At 58.9% G+C, this 14,839-nt stretch overlaps 8 protein-coding genes across 8 annotated transcripts; 5 read left to right on the top strand and 3 right to left on the bottom strand.

Moving 5' to 3' along the window:
• Positions 1–73: 73 nt before the first annotated feature.
• GGTG_00070 (hypothetical protein) lies at positions 74–358 on the top strand (the record flags this gene model as incomplete). Its single annotated transcript, XM_009217810.1, has 1 exon — positions 74–358. One exon carries the CDS (start codon positions 74–76, stop codon positions 356–358), a length of 285 nt encoding a protein of 94 aa, XP_009216074.1.
• A 44-nt stretch (positions 359–402) lies between these two features.
• GGTG_00071 (VHS domain-containing protein) lies at positions 403–3,078 on the bottom strand. The gene is made up of 5 exons (XM_009217811.1): positions 2,734–3,078; positions 2,111–2,509; positions 1,613–2,050; positions 1,376–1,532; positions 403–1,290 (listed from the first exon to the last, which is right to left on the bottom strand). The coding sequence occupies exons 1-5, from the start codon at positions 2,743–2,745 to the stop codon at positions 1,037–1,039; spliced, it is 1,260 nt and encodes a 419-aa protein (XP_009216075.1). The 5' UTR covers positions 2,746–3,078; the 3' UTR covers positions 403–1,036.
• Positions 3,079–3,796: 718 nt separating this feature from the next.
• Positions 3,797–6,045, top strand: GGTG_00072 (stromal membrane-associated protein 1). Its single transcript, XM_009217812.1, has 2 exons — positions 3,797–4,072; positions 4,146–6,045. Exons 1-2 carry the CDS (start codon positions 3,955–3,957, stop codon positions 5,759–5,761), a joined length of 1,734 nt encoding a protein of 577 aa, XP_009216076.1. The 5' UTR covers positions 3,797–3,954; the 3' UTR covers positions 5,762–6,045.
• GGTG_00073 (hypothetical protein) lies at positions 5,858–7,227 on the bottom strand. The gene is made up of 2 exons (XM_009217813.1): positions 6,765–7,227; positions 5,858–6,673 (listed from the first exon to the last, which is right to left on the bottom strand). Exons 1-2 carry the CDS (start codon positions 6,897–6,899, stop codon positions 6,515–6,517), a joined length of 294 nt encoding a protein of 97 aa, XP_009216077.1. The 5' UTR covers positions 6,900–7,227; the 3' UTR covers positions 5,858–6,514.
• Positions 7,228–7,465: 238 nt separating this feature from the next.
• GGTG_00074 (hypothetical protein) lies at positions 7,466–9,864 on the top strand. The gene is made up of 4 exons (XM_009217814.1): positions 7,466–8,037; positions 8,173–8,276; positions 8,369–9,369; positions 9,442–9,864. The coding sequence occupies exons 1-4, from the start codon at positions 8,001–8,003 to the stop codon at positions 9,503–9,505; spliced, it is 1,206 nt and encodes a 401-aa protein (XP_009216078.1). The 5' UTR covers positions 7,466–8,000; the 3' UTR covers positions 9,506–9,864.
• A 222-nt stretch (positions 9,865–10,086) lies between these two features.
• On the bottom strand, positions 10,087–10,776 carry GGTG_00075 (hypothetical protein; the record flags this gene model as incomplete). Its single annotated transcript, XM_009217815.1, has 1 exon — positions 10,087–10,776. The coding sequence occupies one exon, from the start codon at positions 10,774–10,776 to the stop codon at positions 10,087–10,089; it is 690 nt and encodes a 229-aa protein (XP_009216079.1).
• A 685-nt stretch (positions 10,777–11,461) lies between these two features.
• GGTG_00076 (hypothetical protein) lies at positions 11,462–11,923 on the top strand (the record flags this gene model as incomplete). The annotated part of the gene is made up of 2 exons (XM_009217816.1): positions 11,462–11,606; positions 11,742–11,923. The coding sequence occupies 2 exons, from the start codon at positions 11,462–11,464 to the stop codon at positions 11,921–11,923; spliced, it is 327 nt and encodes a 108-aa protein (XP_009216080.1).
• A 328-nt stretch (positions 11,924–12,251) lies between these two features.
• Positions 12,252–13,726, top strand: GGTG_00077 (hypothetical protein; the record flags this gene model as incomplete). Its single annotated transcript, XM_009217817.1, has 2 exons — positions 12,252–13,290; positions 13,371–13,726. 2 exons carry the CDS (start codon positions 12,252–12,254, stop codon positions 13,724–13,726), a joined length of 1,395 nt encoding a protein of 464 aa, XP_009216081.1.
• Between the last annotated feature and the right edge of the window lie 1,113 nt (positions 13,727–14,839).

Genomic DNA, 14,839 nt, shown 5'->3' on the forward strand with positions numbered 1-14,839 from the left:
CCCGGCGGCCCCGGTGCCGACGCAGCCGCCGCAGATCGAGTGCAGGCACCAACCGGACAACGCCTGCTGGAAGATGTGGGCCATCGCCGGCCCCAACTACAACAGCCGGTTCAACACCTTTTGCGCAAACGTGCTCGCCGAGACGCGCAGCTGGGACAACTGGGAGGCCGTCAAGGGGCTCGGCTACCCGAGCTATAAGTACATGGACTATGACTGCCAGAGGAAGTACCAGGCGGACCCCCGGGCGCTGACGACGCTGTGCGATTGCCAGACGCGCGGGTCCGTCACGAGCCCGGCCGGACATCCGTTCAGTGGCGTGTGGTGTAGGCAGCAGTACTCGCGGTGCCGTCCCGACTAAGATGCCGTGGGCATGGCGTTAGTCGTGGTCATCTGGCCGTAGGTACCTCGGGCTGCCTATCTCACTAGCTTGCTAATGAGTTTCCCATCTTTTGTCTTGATTACATTATCTTCTTTTCGACTTATTACATCGATAGTTCCTTATCCCCTCTCCTCCCAAAGTGCCAATCGTTCGAATCGAACCCTAAGATATCATTCGTCCGTCGCCTTACGTTTTACCCAACTTTAGTTGTTTCCATGCACGATGAAGAGCCATTTCTGAACGCAAGCTACAAAATCGCACCTCGGCAGCTCGACATATATCTGTCTTGTTGTGAAGCATTTGTCCACCTCCGCCAACCTCGTGGTCGTAGAGTTGGCTACTTAGCAGTGTTCTACTACCCTGGGCTACGAGCTGTGCTGCTCACTGCGCGATTTCCTCTTCGTAATGGAAGGAGTCACATCAAGACACGAAGGACCAACCGCTCTCTTTGCTCATAATTCTGTACACAGCACTGCATCAAGATAACAGACGGGACGACTATAGCCCAACACAGCCCTGGGTACCACACGTATGGGCGGCGGCATGCCCTATGGGGATGGGAGCCATGTCCCAAACGCGACTGAAGAAAACAAGGACGTATAGAGATGATGTGATTAATGGTGAGAGCGTGCCGCAGCCCCGAACGACTGCAAGCCTTCACCATCGCGGCTGGGTCTTCTCCAGCCCCGGAGTCACGACCTCGTTCCGATCGGCGAATGGATCATTCTCATCATCTTCCTCCTCTGACTCAGGCTGCTGCGCTGCAGGCCTAAAGCTCGAGGGATTCGCTCCTGGCTTTGAAAGGGCTGATGGCCGCGGCGGAGGCGGCGGGCTGCGGTTTAGACTGAGCCCAGCCATCTGGCCGGCAGGGCTTGTAGGGGAGCTCTGCTCCTTGGACTTTTCGCGGAGCACTACATTTTCCGACGCCAGTTGTGGTTAGCACCATTCCGTGCCGTGAGTGAATGTTTGAGTGTTCGCTTCTGGAAAGCAGCTTACTCCGATACGCATGGGCTTGCTCAGCCGCTTCGTCGTCGGAATCACTGTCCGCGTCAATAGAGCGGTCCAGCTGCTCAAACGTCATCAGTGCCGTGATGAGTTCGTCATTTGCGTGGAGGAGACTGCCAAGCCACTCCTCCGACTCTACGTGATGGATCTGAAGAGAAGTCCCGAGACGGGGAGGTTAGCTTCCAAGTGCGCGCGGGGCTAGGGCGGATGCTGGCTGTCTCGACTAACATATCGGAGAATCTTCCGTCTGAGCTGCTTGCATGCCTCAAAATGGCGGACGGCGGCCTCATTTTCCGAGATTCGCTCTCTCTCCCGGTTGATGGTCTGCAGTGCATTCTGCAGGTTGGTGGCTGCTATGGAGGACTCGGCGATGGTGGTCTTCATCTGGTCCTGCTCAGCCGCAAGGTCGAATGGCCGCGGGGCCTTTTTTCCTTTGTCCTTGTCCTTGTCCTTCTTCTTCTTGTCTTTCGACCCGAAGTGGCTGAAGGACTCGATACGCCCGGTCACGTGGGAACCTCCAGCTGAGGACGATCCCGCGTGGCCGGCGGGATTGCCCGAGGACTTTGCGGTGTTGGCATCCTCACCCGGCTGGAACGGGTTCTGCTCCGTCTCACGCAGCACCGCGGACCGGTCTTGGGTCACAGCTTGTTTGCGGCGGGGAAGTTGCTAACCGGCTTTGTCAGCGCCGACTCGATGACCTAAAGGGCGCTGGCATGCTCGACTTACTTTGTAGAGCTTTGAGACACCCTCAAGGCCCGGCGTCTTTCCGTACTCGGCAGCCCAGGAGCGGAAGAGGACGGAACACTTTTTTTTCACCTCGGGATCGGACAGCTCCGAGGTGCCGCAAAAGCGGAGGCGCTCCAGCAAGGGCTCATCGGCAAAGGCACGCTGGAAACGAGGCCCGGCGTTTTGGATAAGGCCATCGAGGAGAGTCAGAGCGCGGAGTTGGCGATGGACGTTGCCGTACTTTAGCTTTTTGCGGATGGCGCGGGCGGCTTCGGTGGGACCCGAGCCCTGGAGCTTGATGACCTCAACTAGGTCCGGAATGCCGCTCAGATCATCCTCCTCGTATGTCTCGCTGGTCAACCGCTCGATAGTGACGGTGACAGCCGAGTAGGGTTTCTTCTATAAACCATGGCGTGAACTTGATCAACATGGGTGTCCAGGGGAGTCGAGTGTATGTGGAGTCTTGTGATGTTTTGTTCCCTTTTCATCTGCACTCTGTATGGCAGAGATACGGGATGAATTCTTGGGCGCCAGTGAATGCAGGGGAAGCAAGGTGCAGACAAGGCCAGGAGCCAAACAGGTAGACGCTAGGTCCGGCTTCCCGATCGGCAAGACATTCGTACCTGTGAGAACATGGATATGGCGCCAACCGGGCCTCAAGTGCCGAAGCGGGATGCGTGGGGTTTCTCTGCTGGTGGGAGGGAGGGATGCGAAGGCGCGCAAGAAGGAGGGTGCGGGGTAGCGGCAGCGATGGTGGGAGTAAACCGGTTCTCATCCACTCTGTTTGCCTTCAGTGACTGGGCACTGCGAGGCAGACACGGACGGTGTTGCCTATTGCTTCACGTTGCAAGCTCTCTGTGTTTGGCGTGAACCCCGAGAGTTCATGGTAGTGCAGTGTGATTGCGTCACGCGTGGCTGGGTCCCTGACGAGGGCCTGGATAGCTGTCGTTGCATGGAGCCAGGCACTGGGGTTCCTTGGCGGTGCAGCCAGTGGGGTCAGCGAAAATGGGGTCCGACACCGGATGACGTGCGTCGTGGCACAGAACACTGAGAACTTAGAATAAGCCTTGCGGCCGAACTTGAGAAACGTGTAGATAAGCATACTGCTATATGCGATTAAAAGTAAACGGATGATATGGCAGGACGGCGAGAGCAAAAGATTATTCAACCAGGAAGCAGGCGGAGACTATGGAAGAAGACTAGGAAGAGAGTTAACGACTTCAAGCCCAAGCTAGGGACGAGAATCAGCGCGTCGAGCCGAGGCTTGAGTTTCTGGAGGAGAACCAACCGACCACATAGACCGATATACTTTTACGCCATCTGATTGTTCATCGAGTAGTTACGAGCCGTTCCATACGTTGTAATGAGACAGGACTCTAGCGCCCTTCTGGTGTAATTCTTCAATGGAGAAACAGCTTGGCGTTGCGAGACTGTTTTGTCTCCCGCAGCTTTATTTTTTGAGGATCCTGTAGGAAGTGGCCAACCTGGATAGAGATGAAATACTGGGGCCATTTCCTCCACGACCCGTTTGCCTAAAGTTAGTTGAGATGCCTTTAAACGTCATCAATGGGATGGACGCTAGAATCCAATCTCCACTGTGCTGGGAAGCCGTATATAATAGTACACGCACCGTACGACGCTGGGGCGACTCCTGACACGATCGCCTATTGTGCACAGCTGCGTTCCCGAGGCCCAAGACTCGGACAGCGTTCCGAAATTAAAAAGGCGGCCCAGCCAGAGCGACCTGCCAACCCCGAATCCGCCATCTCCCTCGACCGGCTCGACCGACGTGGACGTCGCCTTTATCTCCTTTGCACATTTGGCATCGATACCCGCCGGCCGCCATGTCGAGACGAGCGCCCAACCCGGCCGCCGAAAGGGCGGCCCAGAACACGCTGACAATCAAGAGCCTGCTGAAGCTCGAGTCCAACAAAATATGCGCAGACTGCAAGAGGAACAAACGTATGGCGCCCTCACTCGGCTGAGCTATGGCAAGGGAAGACCGAAGACTGACAGCCAACTCGTCGCCGCGCAGATCCTCGATGGGCCAGCTGGAACCTGGGCGTCTTCATTTGCATCCGGTGCTCGGGCATCCACCGCGGTATGGGAACGCACATCAGCAGGGTCAAGTCGGTCGATCTCGACTCTTGGACGGACGAGCAGCTGCAGAGCATCCTGAGCTGGGGCAACGCCCGCGCCAACAAGTATTGGGAGTCCAAGCTGGCCGCCGGTCACGCGCCCTCCGAGTCAAAGATCGAGAATTTCATCCGCACCAAGTACGAACTCAAGCGCTGGGTCATGGACGGTGGTATCCCCGACCCCGCCACCCTCGACGCCGAAGCCGACGACGATATCCCCCTCAGTATCGTCAAGGAGAAGCAGAACATAGACAAGAAGGAGGCTGTCCGCAAGGCCTCGGTCGGCCAATCGGCCGCGCCGCGCCGCATCCCGGCGCCCCCTGCCCCGCAAGAAGACCTCATCGGCGGCGATCCCATCCCCCAACGTGCTAGTAGTGCCAGCCCGTCCCTATCCAAGGTCCCCGCCAAGGCCGACGCCGCACCTCCCAAGACCAGCACCAGAGACTCGCTCCTGGGCCTCGATTTTCTGGGCAACGAGCCTGTCGCCCCTCCACGCCCGTCCAGCGCCAGCCCGGCCACCACTACCCCCGGCGGTCAGTCACGCCCGGACCTGAAGCAGTCGATCCTCTCCCTTTACGCGACAGCTCCTCGCCCACAACCTGCTGCGCAGCAGCCGGCACACGGCCACACGGGCTCCTTTGGGGGCATGCAGTCTCCCACATTCCAGCAGCAGAGCTCCATGGGCGGCGGTAGCGGAGGCGTGGGCGGCATGAATGACGCCTTTGGCAGCCTGAGTTTCGGCTCGACAGCGACTGCGCAAAAAAGCCCAGTGAGCGATGCCTTTGCTGGCCTCAGCAGCATCAGCAGCCGCTCGCCGCCGCCACCACAGCAATCTTCGGCTTTCTCTGGCCTCGGTGGTGGTGGGGGCTTTTTTAACGCCAAACCGGCGGCCACGGCCCAGCCAAGTCAACAACAAAAATCCTCGTTTGGCGACTTCGACGCCTTCTCCTCGTCGGCCGCCGCCTCGAAGCCCGCGGCTGCGCCGGTGCCTGCGTCGTCTGCCCTCGGTGATCTGTTTGACTTTTCCTCGCCCGCGCCTGCCGCGGCACCCAAACCTAGCGTCCCAACTCCCATGGCCGCCTCGGCGGCAGCGCCCGCAGCCTCCAGCTCGGTGTTCAACCTCTCAAGCCAGACCGCATCGCCCCCCGCTGCGGCACCTGCGGCTGCGAACCCGATGGCGGCGATGGGATCGTCGTCGGCTTGGTCTACCTCGGATGTTTGGGGCAACGACAATGCATGGGCCTCGGCCAAGCCCGCCCCCGCCGCACCCAGCCAGGCTGCCTCCAGCGGCTTTGGTGGCTGGGGGGACAGCGCGGCCGGCGGGTCGAGCCTGGCCGGCCAGAGCATCGTCCCCGGGGCTTCGGGCGGATTCCAGCCCAAAGTGTCGGCCGACGAGGAGTTTGGCGGCTGGGCCAGCAGCACGGGTGGGACCTCCAAGCCCGCAGGCGGGTTTGGGGCTACTGGAGGTTCAGGGGGCAACGGTGACGACTTATTCTCAAATGTGTGGCAGTGATTTGCCCCTCTTGATCGTGGTGGCGGCGGTGGTTTGGGGGTGGGCGACGGATAGAAGGGTGCATTGCTCAGAGAATCGTTGGTGGTGTGGCTGGGGGACGGATTGTCTTGATTCTTTGTATATGAATGCTCGGCGTCTGGCTCTTTGCATCTCGACTTATACACACGCAGTTCATTTAAGGAGTCTATCTCGGAAGAGCGTGTCTTCGGCCATTGTGCATGATTATAGACACAAGAAAGACGACAGTCAACAGAAGCGTCTCTGAGTTCCTTGGTGTTCGAAGCATGGGTACAATTGTGCAAGCTGCAAGCAAAGCTAAATGTCGTATCTGTTCTATATCTTATCCTGACAAACGTCGCACACGCTTAAAGCAAAACGATAACCAAAAGTAGGGAGACCCCGGACGCCGTGCTATGCTCTCGAGCTATGGGAGACGGCACCCCGATGGATCTCTGTTCAATACCCAGGCCGCGCGCGCTGGCCGCCAGGGCTCCTTCAACTGCGCGTTGCATCCTTTTTGGGGGCGTCGGATCCCGGGTTCAAGATGCGTATGTTTCGTTTCGTCGCTAACGGAGAACCCGGAGTGTGGGCTGTATGTGAGCCAAAAGCTCAAAAGCTCGAACCCGGATGCTTTGTGTTATACAACAGCAACCATTTGGCTACGCCGCGACAGCATCCTGCCTGGCTGGTTTCGGGGGCAGGTCGGCTGAGAAACGGTTGTTTTATTATCATTCATTTCCGGCAATACTTTCTTCACAAGAATAGCTTCGCGGCGTAGTAGAGCACCAGGAAGATGCCGATGAGGATGGCCGACAGCTTGAGGATGGCGACCTTGTTCCCCGAGGCGGCCATGCGGCCGATGCGGCTGGTGGAGTTTTTGAGCTGCGCGCCCATGGACGAGAAGGTGTCGGACTGCGGAACAGGGATGGGTTTTAGAGGTGGAAAGAAGAGTAAGAATAGGGGAGGGGAAGAATGGTTGGTGTGCGTGGTATGTGCGACTCACGGTATTGTCAATGACGTCCTGCGCCCGCGCGTTGTCGTAGATGTCTACCGTTACGCCCCGGAGCGCCGACACCTTGGCGGACAGCTCCTCCAGGCGAGCGTTGTTCTGGCGCTCGCGCTCGTACGATTCCGACATTGTGTCTGTTTCGGCGCGGGTCGGGGGATTGTGGGTTGTTGGTTATCGCGACATTCAGCGGCCTTGTGGTCGGCGGCTGCTTCTCCTTGCTGATCCGAGCCGCTTTCTAACGCCGCTCGCTCCGTCGGGTCGTCAACCCCATTCGCAGCCGGGCTGGTTGGTGGGTCGTGGTGGTGAAGGGCACACTCTCTCTAGACAACTGTTTGTGTTGAGCTGTTCGGTGGTTGTGGACGCGCGGTTGTCAGTCCGGCCGTCGGCGGTCGAATGTGGATGCGGTTGGCGGTACCCGTTGGACTGTTGAAATCAAGGGGGGGCGAGACATGACGATCTCTCCAGCAGGCGAGCGAAAGGGCGCGAATGGACGCCGGGCCATGTGGCGTCGGGGACCCTGCTGGGACACGTGCAGGTAACACTGTACCAGCCACATAGATGTGGCTTGCGAACAGGGGGCTCCTGGGAGTTGTTTGACCCGCTTTGAATGGATGGCGGGGAAAGCATTCAAACGGGGAATTGGGGAAACGCACGGCATGACGCGTGCGTGAGGGGCTGAGCAGAACGTTTTTGATGTTTTTACGAGTGAGCTCAGCCCAGGCGAGTGATAAGCAACGAGGTAGCTGTCAGATGGCAGACTTGAACTATGCACACGCATCATCTCAATAGCCAAAGATGTGGCACCTCGTCGTGCGATCCCGGCTCCGTTTGGCAGAGACAAAAGGCCGGTCAGACAGGAGACAGGCAGGGTGCTGACGGAAATTCGTGCAATCCTACACGGCACCAACACCACCTAAGCAACAGCTGCTGCTGCCCCCGGCTCGATCGGATCTCGTCGAGTCTTGGTTCCACACAAAGCGCCTGTCCGTCGTGCCGCCCAAGAAAGGCGAACCCCACCATCGAGCACATAAAGCGTGACACCTTTGCCTTAGGGAGCTGTTGCCTGCCCCTTGCCGAGCCTAGATGCCCAACACTGTCGCTCTCACTCTTGCGCCTTCATTCTCGCGCACACTCTCTCGTTGAGCGTTCCCCAGGCCGGACAGAGTCGCTCTCTTCCACTCCTTTGCTTCTTCTCCCACACGCCCGTCGCTCCGTTCAGATCTGCCCAAGATGGGTATCAACAATCCGCTGCCGTCGTCAATGGCGTGTAAGTTGTGGATGCCCGTGTTTTGAGCCGTTCGCGCCTGCCAGCCGCAGTTGCAGCTCAGCTCCCGACAATATGGTTCGGCTGACTGACCAACCCTGTTTTTTTTCTTTTTTCACTCCCTTGTTCATGCGGCAGCGGAATGCAAGAAATGCGGCAAGATCCTCGCATCCTTTATCGACCCTCGCCAGGCGCTTAGCCCCGACAAAGTCATCCCGCCGTCCATTCTAGCCGAAGCTAAGGCGAGTGCTATCCACGCGCCGTTGTTACGCCGCCTCTGCATGCACGCCAAACGGGACTACTAACGTCGCCAAAACAAACGCTCTTCTTCCAGGGACTCGCCATCTTTACCGTCATCAAGGCCGGCTTCATCGGCTCCGCCAGGTTCGGCAGCGGCCTGGTGATTGCGCGCCTTCCCGATGGGGGCTGGAGCGCACCGAGCGCCATCGCCACGGGCGGCGCAGGCGTCGGCGGCCAGATCGGCTTCGAGCTGACCGACTTTGTCTTCATCCTCAACGACGCCGCCGCCATCAAGACCTTTTCCCAGGCCGGATCCCTCACCCTTGGCGGAAACGTCTCGCTCGCCGCCGGGCCCGTCGGCCGCAACGCCGAGGCCGCTGGCGCCGCCAGCCTGAGGTCGGTCGCCGCCATCTTTAGTTACAGCAAGACCAAGGGCCTCTTTGCCGGCGTCTCCCTCGAGGGGTCCGCCATCATCGAGCGCAAGGATGCGAACGCGAAGCTCTACGGCCGGCCCATCAGCGCCCGCGAGCTGCTGAGCGGGACCGAGCCCGTACCCTACGAAGCCGGCCCGCTCCTCAACATCCTCAACTCCCGCTCCTTCACGAGCGTGGGCCGCACCGGCACCCAAGGCGACAGCCACATGTACAACGAGTCCCCGCGCTACGACGCGAGCCACGGCGACGTCGTCTGGAAGGGCCGCAAGGGCAGCGCATACGGCGAGGGCGGCCAGCAGGCGCCGTCGTCAGGCGCCGCCGCCGGCGCTGCTGCCGCCGGCGCATCCAAGGGTGAGGCTGCCGAGTTTGGAGGGCCGAAGCGGTCCAGCACATGGCAGGACAACAACGCGTACGGCGCGGCGGCGGCGGCGGCGGGGGTCTCGAGGTCCAACACCTACAGCGCAGGAGCGGCCGCGGCGACGGGCAAGCCCGGTAGGCCGGCGGCGCCGAAGCCCAACTTTGCCAGCAAGCAGGCGCTGCTCAAGAAGAACGAGGCCGTCGCGCTCTTCACGTTTGACGCGGACCAGCCCGGCGACCTCGGGTTCAAAAAGGGCGACGTCATCACGGTGCTGAAGAAGACGGACAGCGACAATGACTGGTGGTACGTCTATCCGCCCCGCAGCCCCCTTTTCCCCTCGATTGGTCGAGGTTTGCTGACTATGTCGTCGGGCAGGACTGGCATGATTGGGAGCCGGCACGGCATCTTCCCCAGCAATTACGTGAAGCTGCAATCATAAATGGCTGGAGATTATGAGCCGCGTGGAGTGTATCTCAACGGCGTCGTCCGTCCGTCCGTTAGGCATGGTTGGTTCTCTTTACCTCGACCAAGACGATGATGATTCCCCTTGTGTTTTATTTTAGGCTTTTTTTCACATCTGGGTTTGTCATGAATGGGTATGCTTGGAGTTACTGGACCAATGACATACTATGCTCTTTTTTCTGCTGTGATACCTCGAATCGGACTGAAGTTAAGTGAAACAAAAATTTCAAGAAACGTCGTACCGCGGGCCTGGCGTCGTCTATCACCTGCAGTTCCTTGTTGACTCTGTATACTTATGAAATATCCAGTATTTTGATCCAATAGTTCTTGCCCGGATAACCGGGACGGTTCATGCGATCTTCCGCCTTTAATGTTGTACGACACTAGCGGGCGGACGCAGTGAAGCCTACGAACCAAGCTGAGTCCTGTGCCTTCCCGACGATCCAATGGCTGACACCCGTATCGAAACCCGCGAATCTTCCGACTTTAAACCAGAGTTGATGGGGGAGGCGAGGAGGGAATATGACGGGAAATGCTTCCACCTGTCGAGCTCTCGCGCTAATGGATGAGCTGCTTGGGGTAGATGAGGAGCATGCCGGTGGCGGGGTCCTCGTGGATCCAGCGCTGCAACAGCACGGACCACCGCCAGAACGGCTCGGGCCCGTCCGAGCCCCAGTTTCCCCGCCCCGCCACCCCACCACCCCCGAGCGATACGTACGGCGCCCGAGCGGGGTTAGGGGTGACGCCGTCGTTGAGGAAGACGTTGGTGTTCCGGGCCGCGCGGCGCTCCAGGTCCGACAGCCAGGCCTCGATCTGCGGGCCGTATTTTTCCTGGTACTCCAGCTCGCTGGGGCGGCCGCAGGGGGTGGTGGTGGTGCCGTCTCCGGAAGGCTTGCTGGTTGCAGCGTCGCTCCCGGGGCGGGCTGTATCACCCCCTCCCGGCGTGTCTTGGCCATCGCTGCTTCCACGAGGGCTTTCGTTGGTTGGCGTGGCGGGTCCGTGGCAAGGCTCCGGATCGGTCTCCAGATCCGCGACGCCCTCGTCTTGGCAATCCGAGCTGGCGGGCGTGTGAGTCCCGTACTCGCTCGAGGCAGAGGAATGGCCGGCGTACCAGGGCCGCGGGGATGGCGGCTCCGAAGGGGGTGGAGAAAAAAGGACGTCCTGACCGGGCCCGGCTGTAGATCCGCGATTGGGTCCTATCTTATGTTGTCGTAAGGGTACGGCCCTTGGGTCTGTGTTCCGTGACATGAGTCCCTATTTTAGAAGTCTTTTTTTTTGGTCTGGCAGTCAGCCGCCTGTCGCGACCTATGGTATACGCGCGTGCCGAAGTGGGTCGGCCTTCACCTCGTGAGGGGGGTGCTGGGAATGGTTAACCTTGCAGTCTGCGGGGAGGGCAGAAACGGTGGTAGTTCTAGATTAAGAGACTTCGCTTGCTTATGGCGAGCTGCCCCTGGAGCCCGATGGGAGAAGGCTCAATGGATGTCGTCTGGGAGCTCAAGACACCCTCTATATATAGGAGGCCAGCCTCACCAAAGGCATCAGGCCTCTTAGGCCTTCGGCCTCAAAATCTACAGTCAAGTAGCATTGGCTGATCGTTGTCTGGGGCGGAACCACTTGGCGAGACATCACCAGCGCCAGTTTAAGCGCCGTGATCCTCGCGCAAGCGAGGTAGCGTTCACAACTACCTAGATAGCCGGCCGGGCAACGGCGCTGTCAGCCCGGGCGTCACGGTGGAAGGAAGGGAGGGGGGACGCCACTGGCCCACACCACCAAGTCCATTAGGTATGGTGACAACCACACGGCCACATAGTCGGCCGCCCTGCCTGCGTCAGCCGTATGCAGCTTAGCGAGAGGCAGGCTGCGACCTGGCTCATGAATTCACATGCGGCAAGCGGTGGATGGTTCGCGGTGTCCTTGTCTGCACCCCCCAACAATGGAGCAATCTAGGCTCACCGGTGGTCCTGGGGGAACAAAGACGGTCAATGGATGGGAGGTAGGAGTGACGCTGTGGTCTGCAGCTAAGGGGGTGCGGGACGGGATGGGTGAACCCTGCTCTCCTAAAAGGCGTTCATGGAGGAGTGGGTTGGCCTACCGGCATGGGCCTATTACTAGAAGGGTGTCCTCCCCTGATGCCTTTACCCCCGGCGCGCTGGCCTTTCTATCTCCCAAGAGAGTCGCAAAACCGACGAGTGGGCGATAATTCCACTTCAGAGCCCTCGCTCATGCAGCCGCCCAACTCAACGTATTATTCTATATGTCCGCCATGGTCAATCGCGGATGTTCCGAGGCCCAAAAGGCGACGGCTCCCAGTCCGGAAAATGCGACCGCTGCAAAAGGCAACTTTGGTAGGAGGTCAATAAGGCGGCTGCTGCAGGGACCTGTTGACGCAAAATAGTGGCAAGTAAATCAACTTTGCAACATCCCCTCCCGCCGAGTTTGCGGACCATATCGTTATTCGTTGGAACTGGTAATTTATATTTCCACGTCCGTCCCATGCCCTCGCTACTACTTTCCCTAGGCGTTCTCTCTTCTCTCGGGCCCCCCTCTCCCCTTGAACCTCTCCTCCCTCCTTGGGCCTCTCTCGGCTCTCCCCCGGGCTAGTCTCTCGCTGCTGTCTCTTTCGTATGGCTCCAACGCTCCCTTAAATCCATCCCGTTCGCCCCTCTAGACTGAGGGAAGTCTCCCGTACACAAGGTCTCTATCACAACACCTACAGAGTGGCGATGCCCTCCAACAATCCCGGAAGCAGGAGCCGAGAGGCACAGCATTACCACACCCAAGCCACCGGCGGGCCGCCCTCCAACGGTTCAGACTCCCCGTGCCCGCGGCCGGTTCTCGCCTCCCCCAGTGGGGTCAGGGAGACCAAGCGCAAGGAGCCAGCGGATGTGTCCGACTACCTAAATAACCTAGGACGTCCGCGCAAAGGCCAGCCGCCGCCAGAGATGCACCCCGCGATCCAAGACGACCGTAGGCGCCGGCAGCTAGCTGTCGATGCCGCCACCGCTCCTCTCGCTCTCGCCAGCGAGGCTCCAAGCCCTTCTCCTGCGTTCCCGGGCATCCCAGCCGGCGTCCCACCCACAATGGGCCATCCCGTTGCGCCCATCCAGCCCGCGACGTCGGCCGCCCCGACCCCTGCCGCCCAACATCCGGGGGCGGCGTATGCGGACCGAGGTCAGGGACAAGGCCAGGGACTGCAAGCTGCAGCCTCGGCGCCTACGGCCCTCGGATCCGGCGTCGGGGCGCCGTTCCCGGACTTCAGCCCGGCGTTTTTGGGGGGGTACCTTCACGGGCTGGACGACTGGGGAGAGGCGGCGGGCCAGGCCCCGACAGCAGTCCAGATCCCGCAGCAAGCCCCGGTTCCGCAGCCACAGGCCCACTGCCATGGCCCTTGGTTCGACTATAGATACCTCGGAATCCACACCGGAGATTACCACGAGGACGGAACGTTCAGGATGGAGGGCTGTGCCGCCGTTATCGATAGCCGACCAGGGCTAGAGCATACCTTGGTATCCGGGGAATACCTCGGCAGGAGCAGCAACCTGTGCACGGTCCCAGTCCCTTCGCGATACGGAGGCGGCCGCCAGATAACCATTGTTGTTGGGAGAGAATCCCACCCCGTTCACATGATCAATGCCCTGGTCGCTACCGAGCTCGAAACCGACGTAGTATTATGCGGCAAGGACGCCGTCATGCTTGGCTACCAGGTCCCAGGCTTCTCCGGTGGGCCGTCATATGAAGCCGCCATGGACAGCATGCCTGTTGGTGAGATCTAACCCTCTCCCATCGCACGAGGAGACGCATCGTCCCCGATATCTGCTAACAAGAGGCCCAACGCAATCAAGACACGGAAGGTATCATGGCGCCCCCGGCTCCCCCTCCGATGCCCGTACCGTCGGGCGACGGACCAATCGGGTGGGTCTGGAACGGCTTGAACCCGAGCGCCCCCACCGCATTCAACGAGCACGCCATGCCTGACTCGGACAATGGATCGAACAACTTCTCCAACGAGGACCCCTTCGTCGGCCACGACCCCTACGTCGGCCACGACCCCTACGTCGGCCACAACCCCTCGGCCGGCTACGGTGGCTCGGTGTATAACAGTACCTCCGCCAGCACCGACACCTCGTTCGGCGTCGAGTTTATCGACGTGGAATCCATCGACGACAGCATCTTTGACGAATTCATCAACTACGACTAGGAGCCAGACGCGGTTGAGCGCCCGGGTCGTCACTGGGACCGCTCCCGTCGGTTAGGGAGAGCCCTAAGAAGCTCTCTCCACACCATCTCCACGCTGCTGAAAAATAGGTAACCAGTCAACATAAACCTTGGCTGGTTAAACATTAAAATCAGCTTAATTACGTTCAGCTACGTTGCTGGTCAGCCCTCTCCTTTATCGAGGGATTGATCTTGGACGTTGGCAACCTCTCTGGAACTTGGGGTTTCATGTTTCAACAACAGGACCAAGACATTCGCGCGATTTGAGATTACTCTTTTCCTACATGTCAGTTTCTTTTTATATCCTCTTGTGTATTTCCTTTTTCGTTTCCTTGAGAGCTTTCCAACATTCCGTTTGTGTTAGAGCCGTGACTCGGCCCGTTGTTTAGGTCCGCGCTTGATTACATAAGGTGTCCGAGGATATCCTCAACCTCAGACACGAGGCGCTAAGAAGCTGCACAGCTCATAGCCCCTCGGCCTTCGGACCTAGCAGACTGTCGCTTCCGGCTGCTTACCATTGTTTCTATCACGGGGCTTGTTTCTTTCCCCGTTGTCAGATACGGGCGATATTCCCGCAGATGCGGTGTTTCAACAACACTACTTGCTAGATAGCTAGGTGCTTATCATCTGCAATCTTATTACACGTATTGCCCGCAGAGACTGACAACAAAGGTGGCTATCATGGTAGGGTGGCACGCCCACCCCAAAAGAAATGGCATTCCCACCTACGTGGTATCTACTGAACAACAGAAAGGCTATTAGGACTGGAATAATAATACGAATAACAATAGAAATAAGAATATGGATAAAAAGAAAAGAAAAGAGGCTGGTGGTCTGGGTGCGTGCAGGTGCCTTTCTACTGCGAGGGGCGCTGATGTAATAGGGCCCCAGGGCGACGGTACTCGACAACAATGCTAGTCGACAGTCTTTGCCGTTTTTCGAACTTGGGTAGACAGAGGTAGAGACCAATTTGTGTACAATGGAATTGTAATTCTTTCAACCCGGCCCGAGCTTTGAAGCCGTCATCGAACCCATATGGACGTTTCCTTCCAACCGTTTATATAGAATCATTCCCGTGTCTAACTGAACATGTGCG

Source organism: Gaeumannomyces tritici (genome assembly GCF_000145635.1).
Source record: "Gaeumannomyces tritici R3-111a-1 unplaced genomic scaffold supercont2.1, whole genome shotgun sequence".
In the NCBI taxonomy this organism is placed as follows: Eukaryota; Fungi; Ascomycota; class Sordariomycetes; order Magnaporthales; family Magnaporthaceae; genus Gaeumannomyces; species Gaeumannomyces tritici.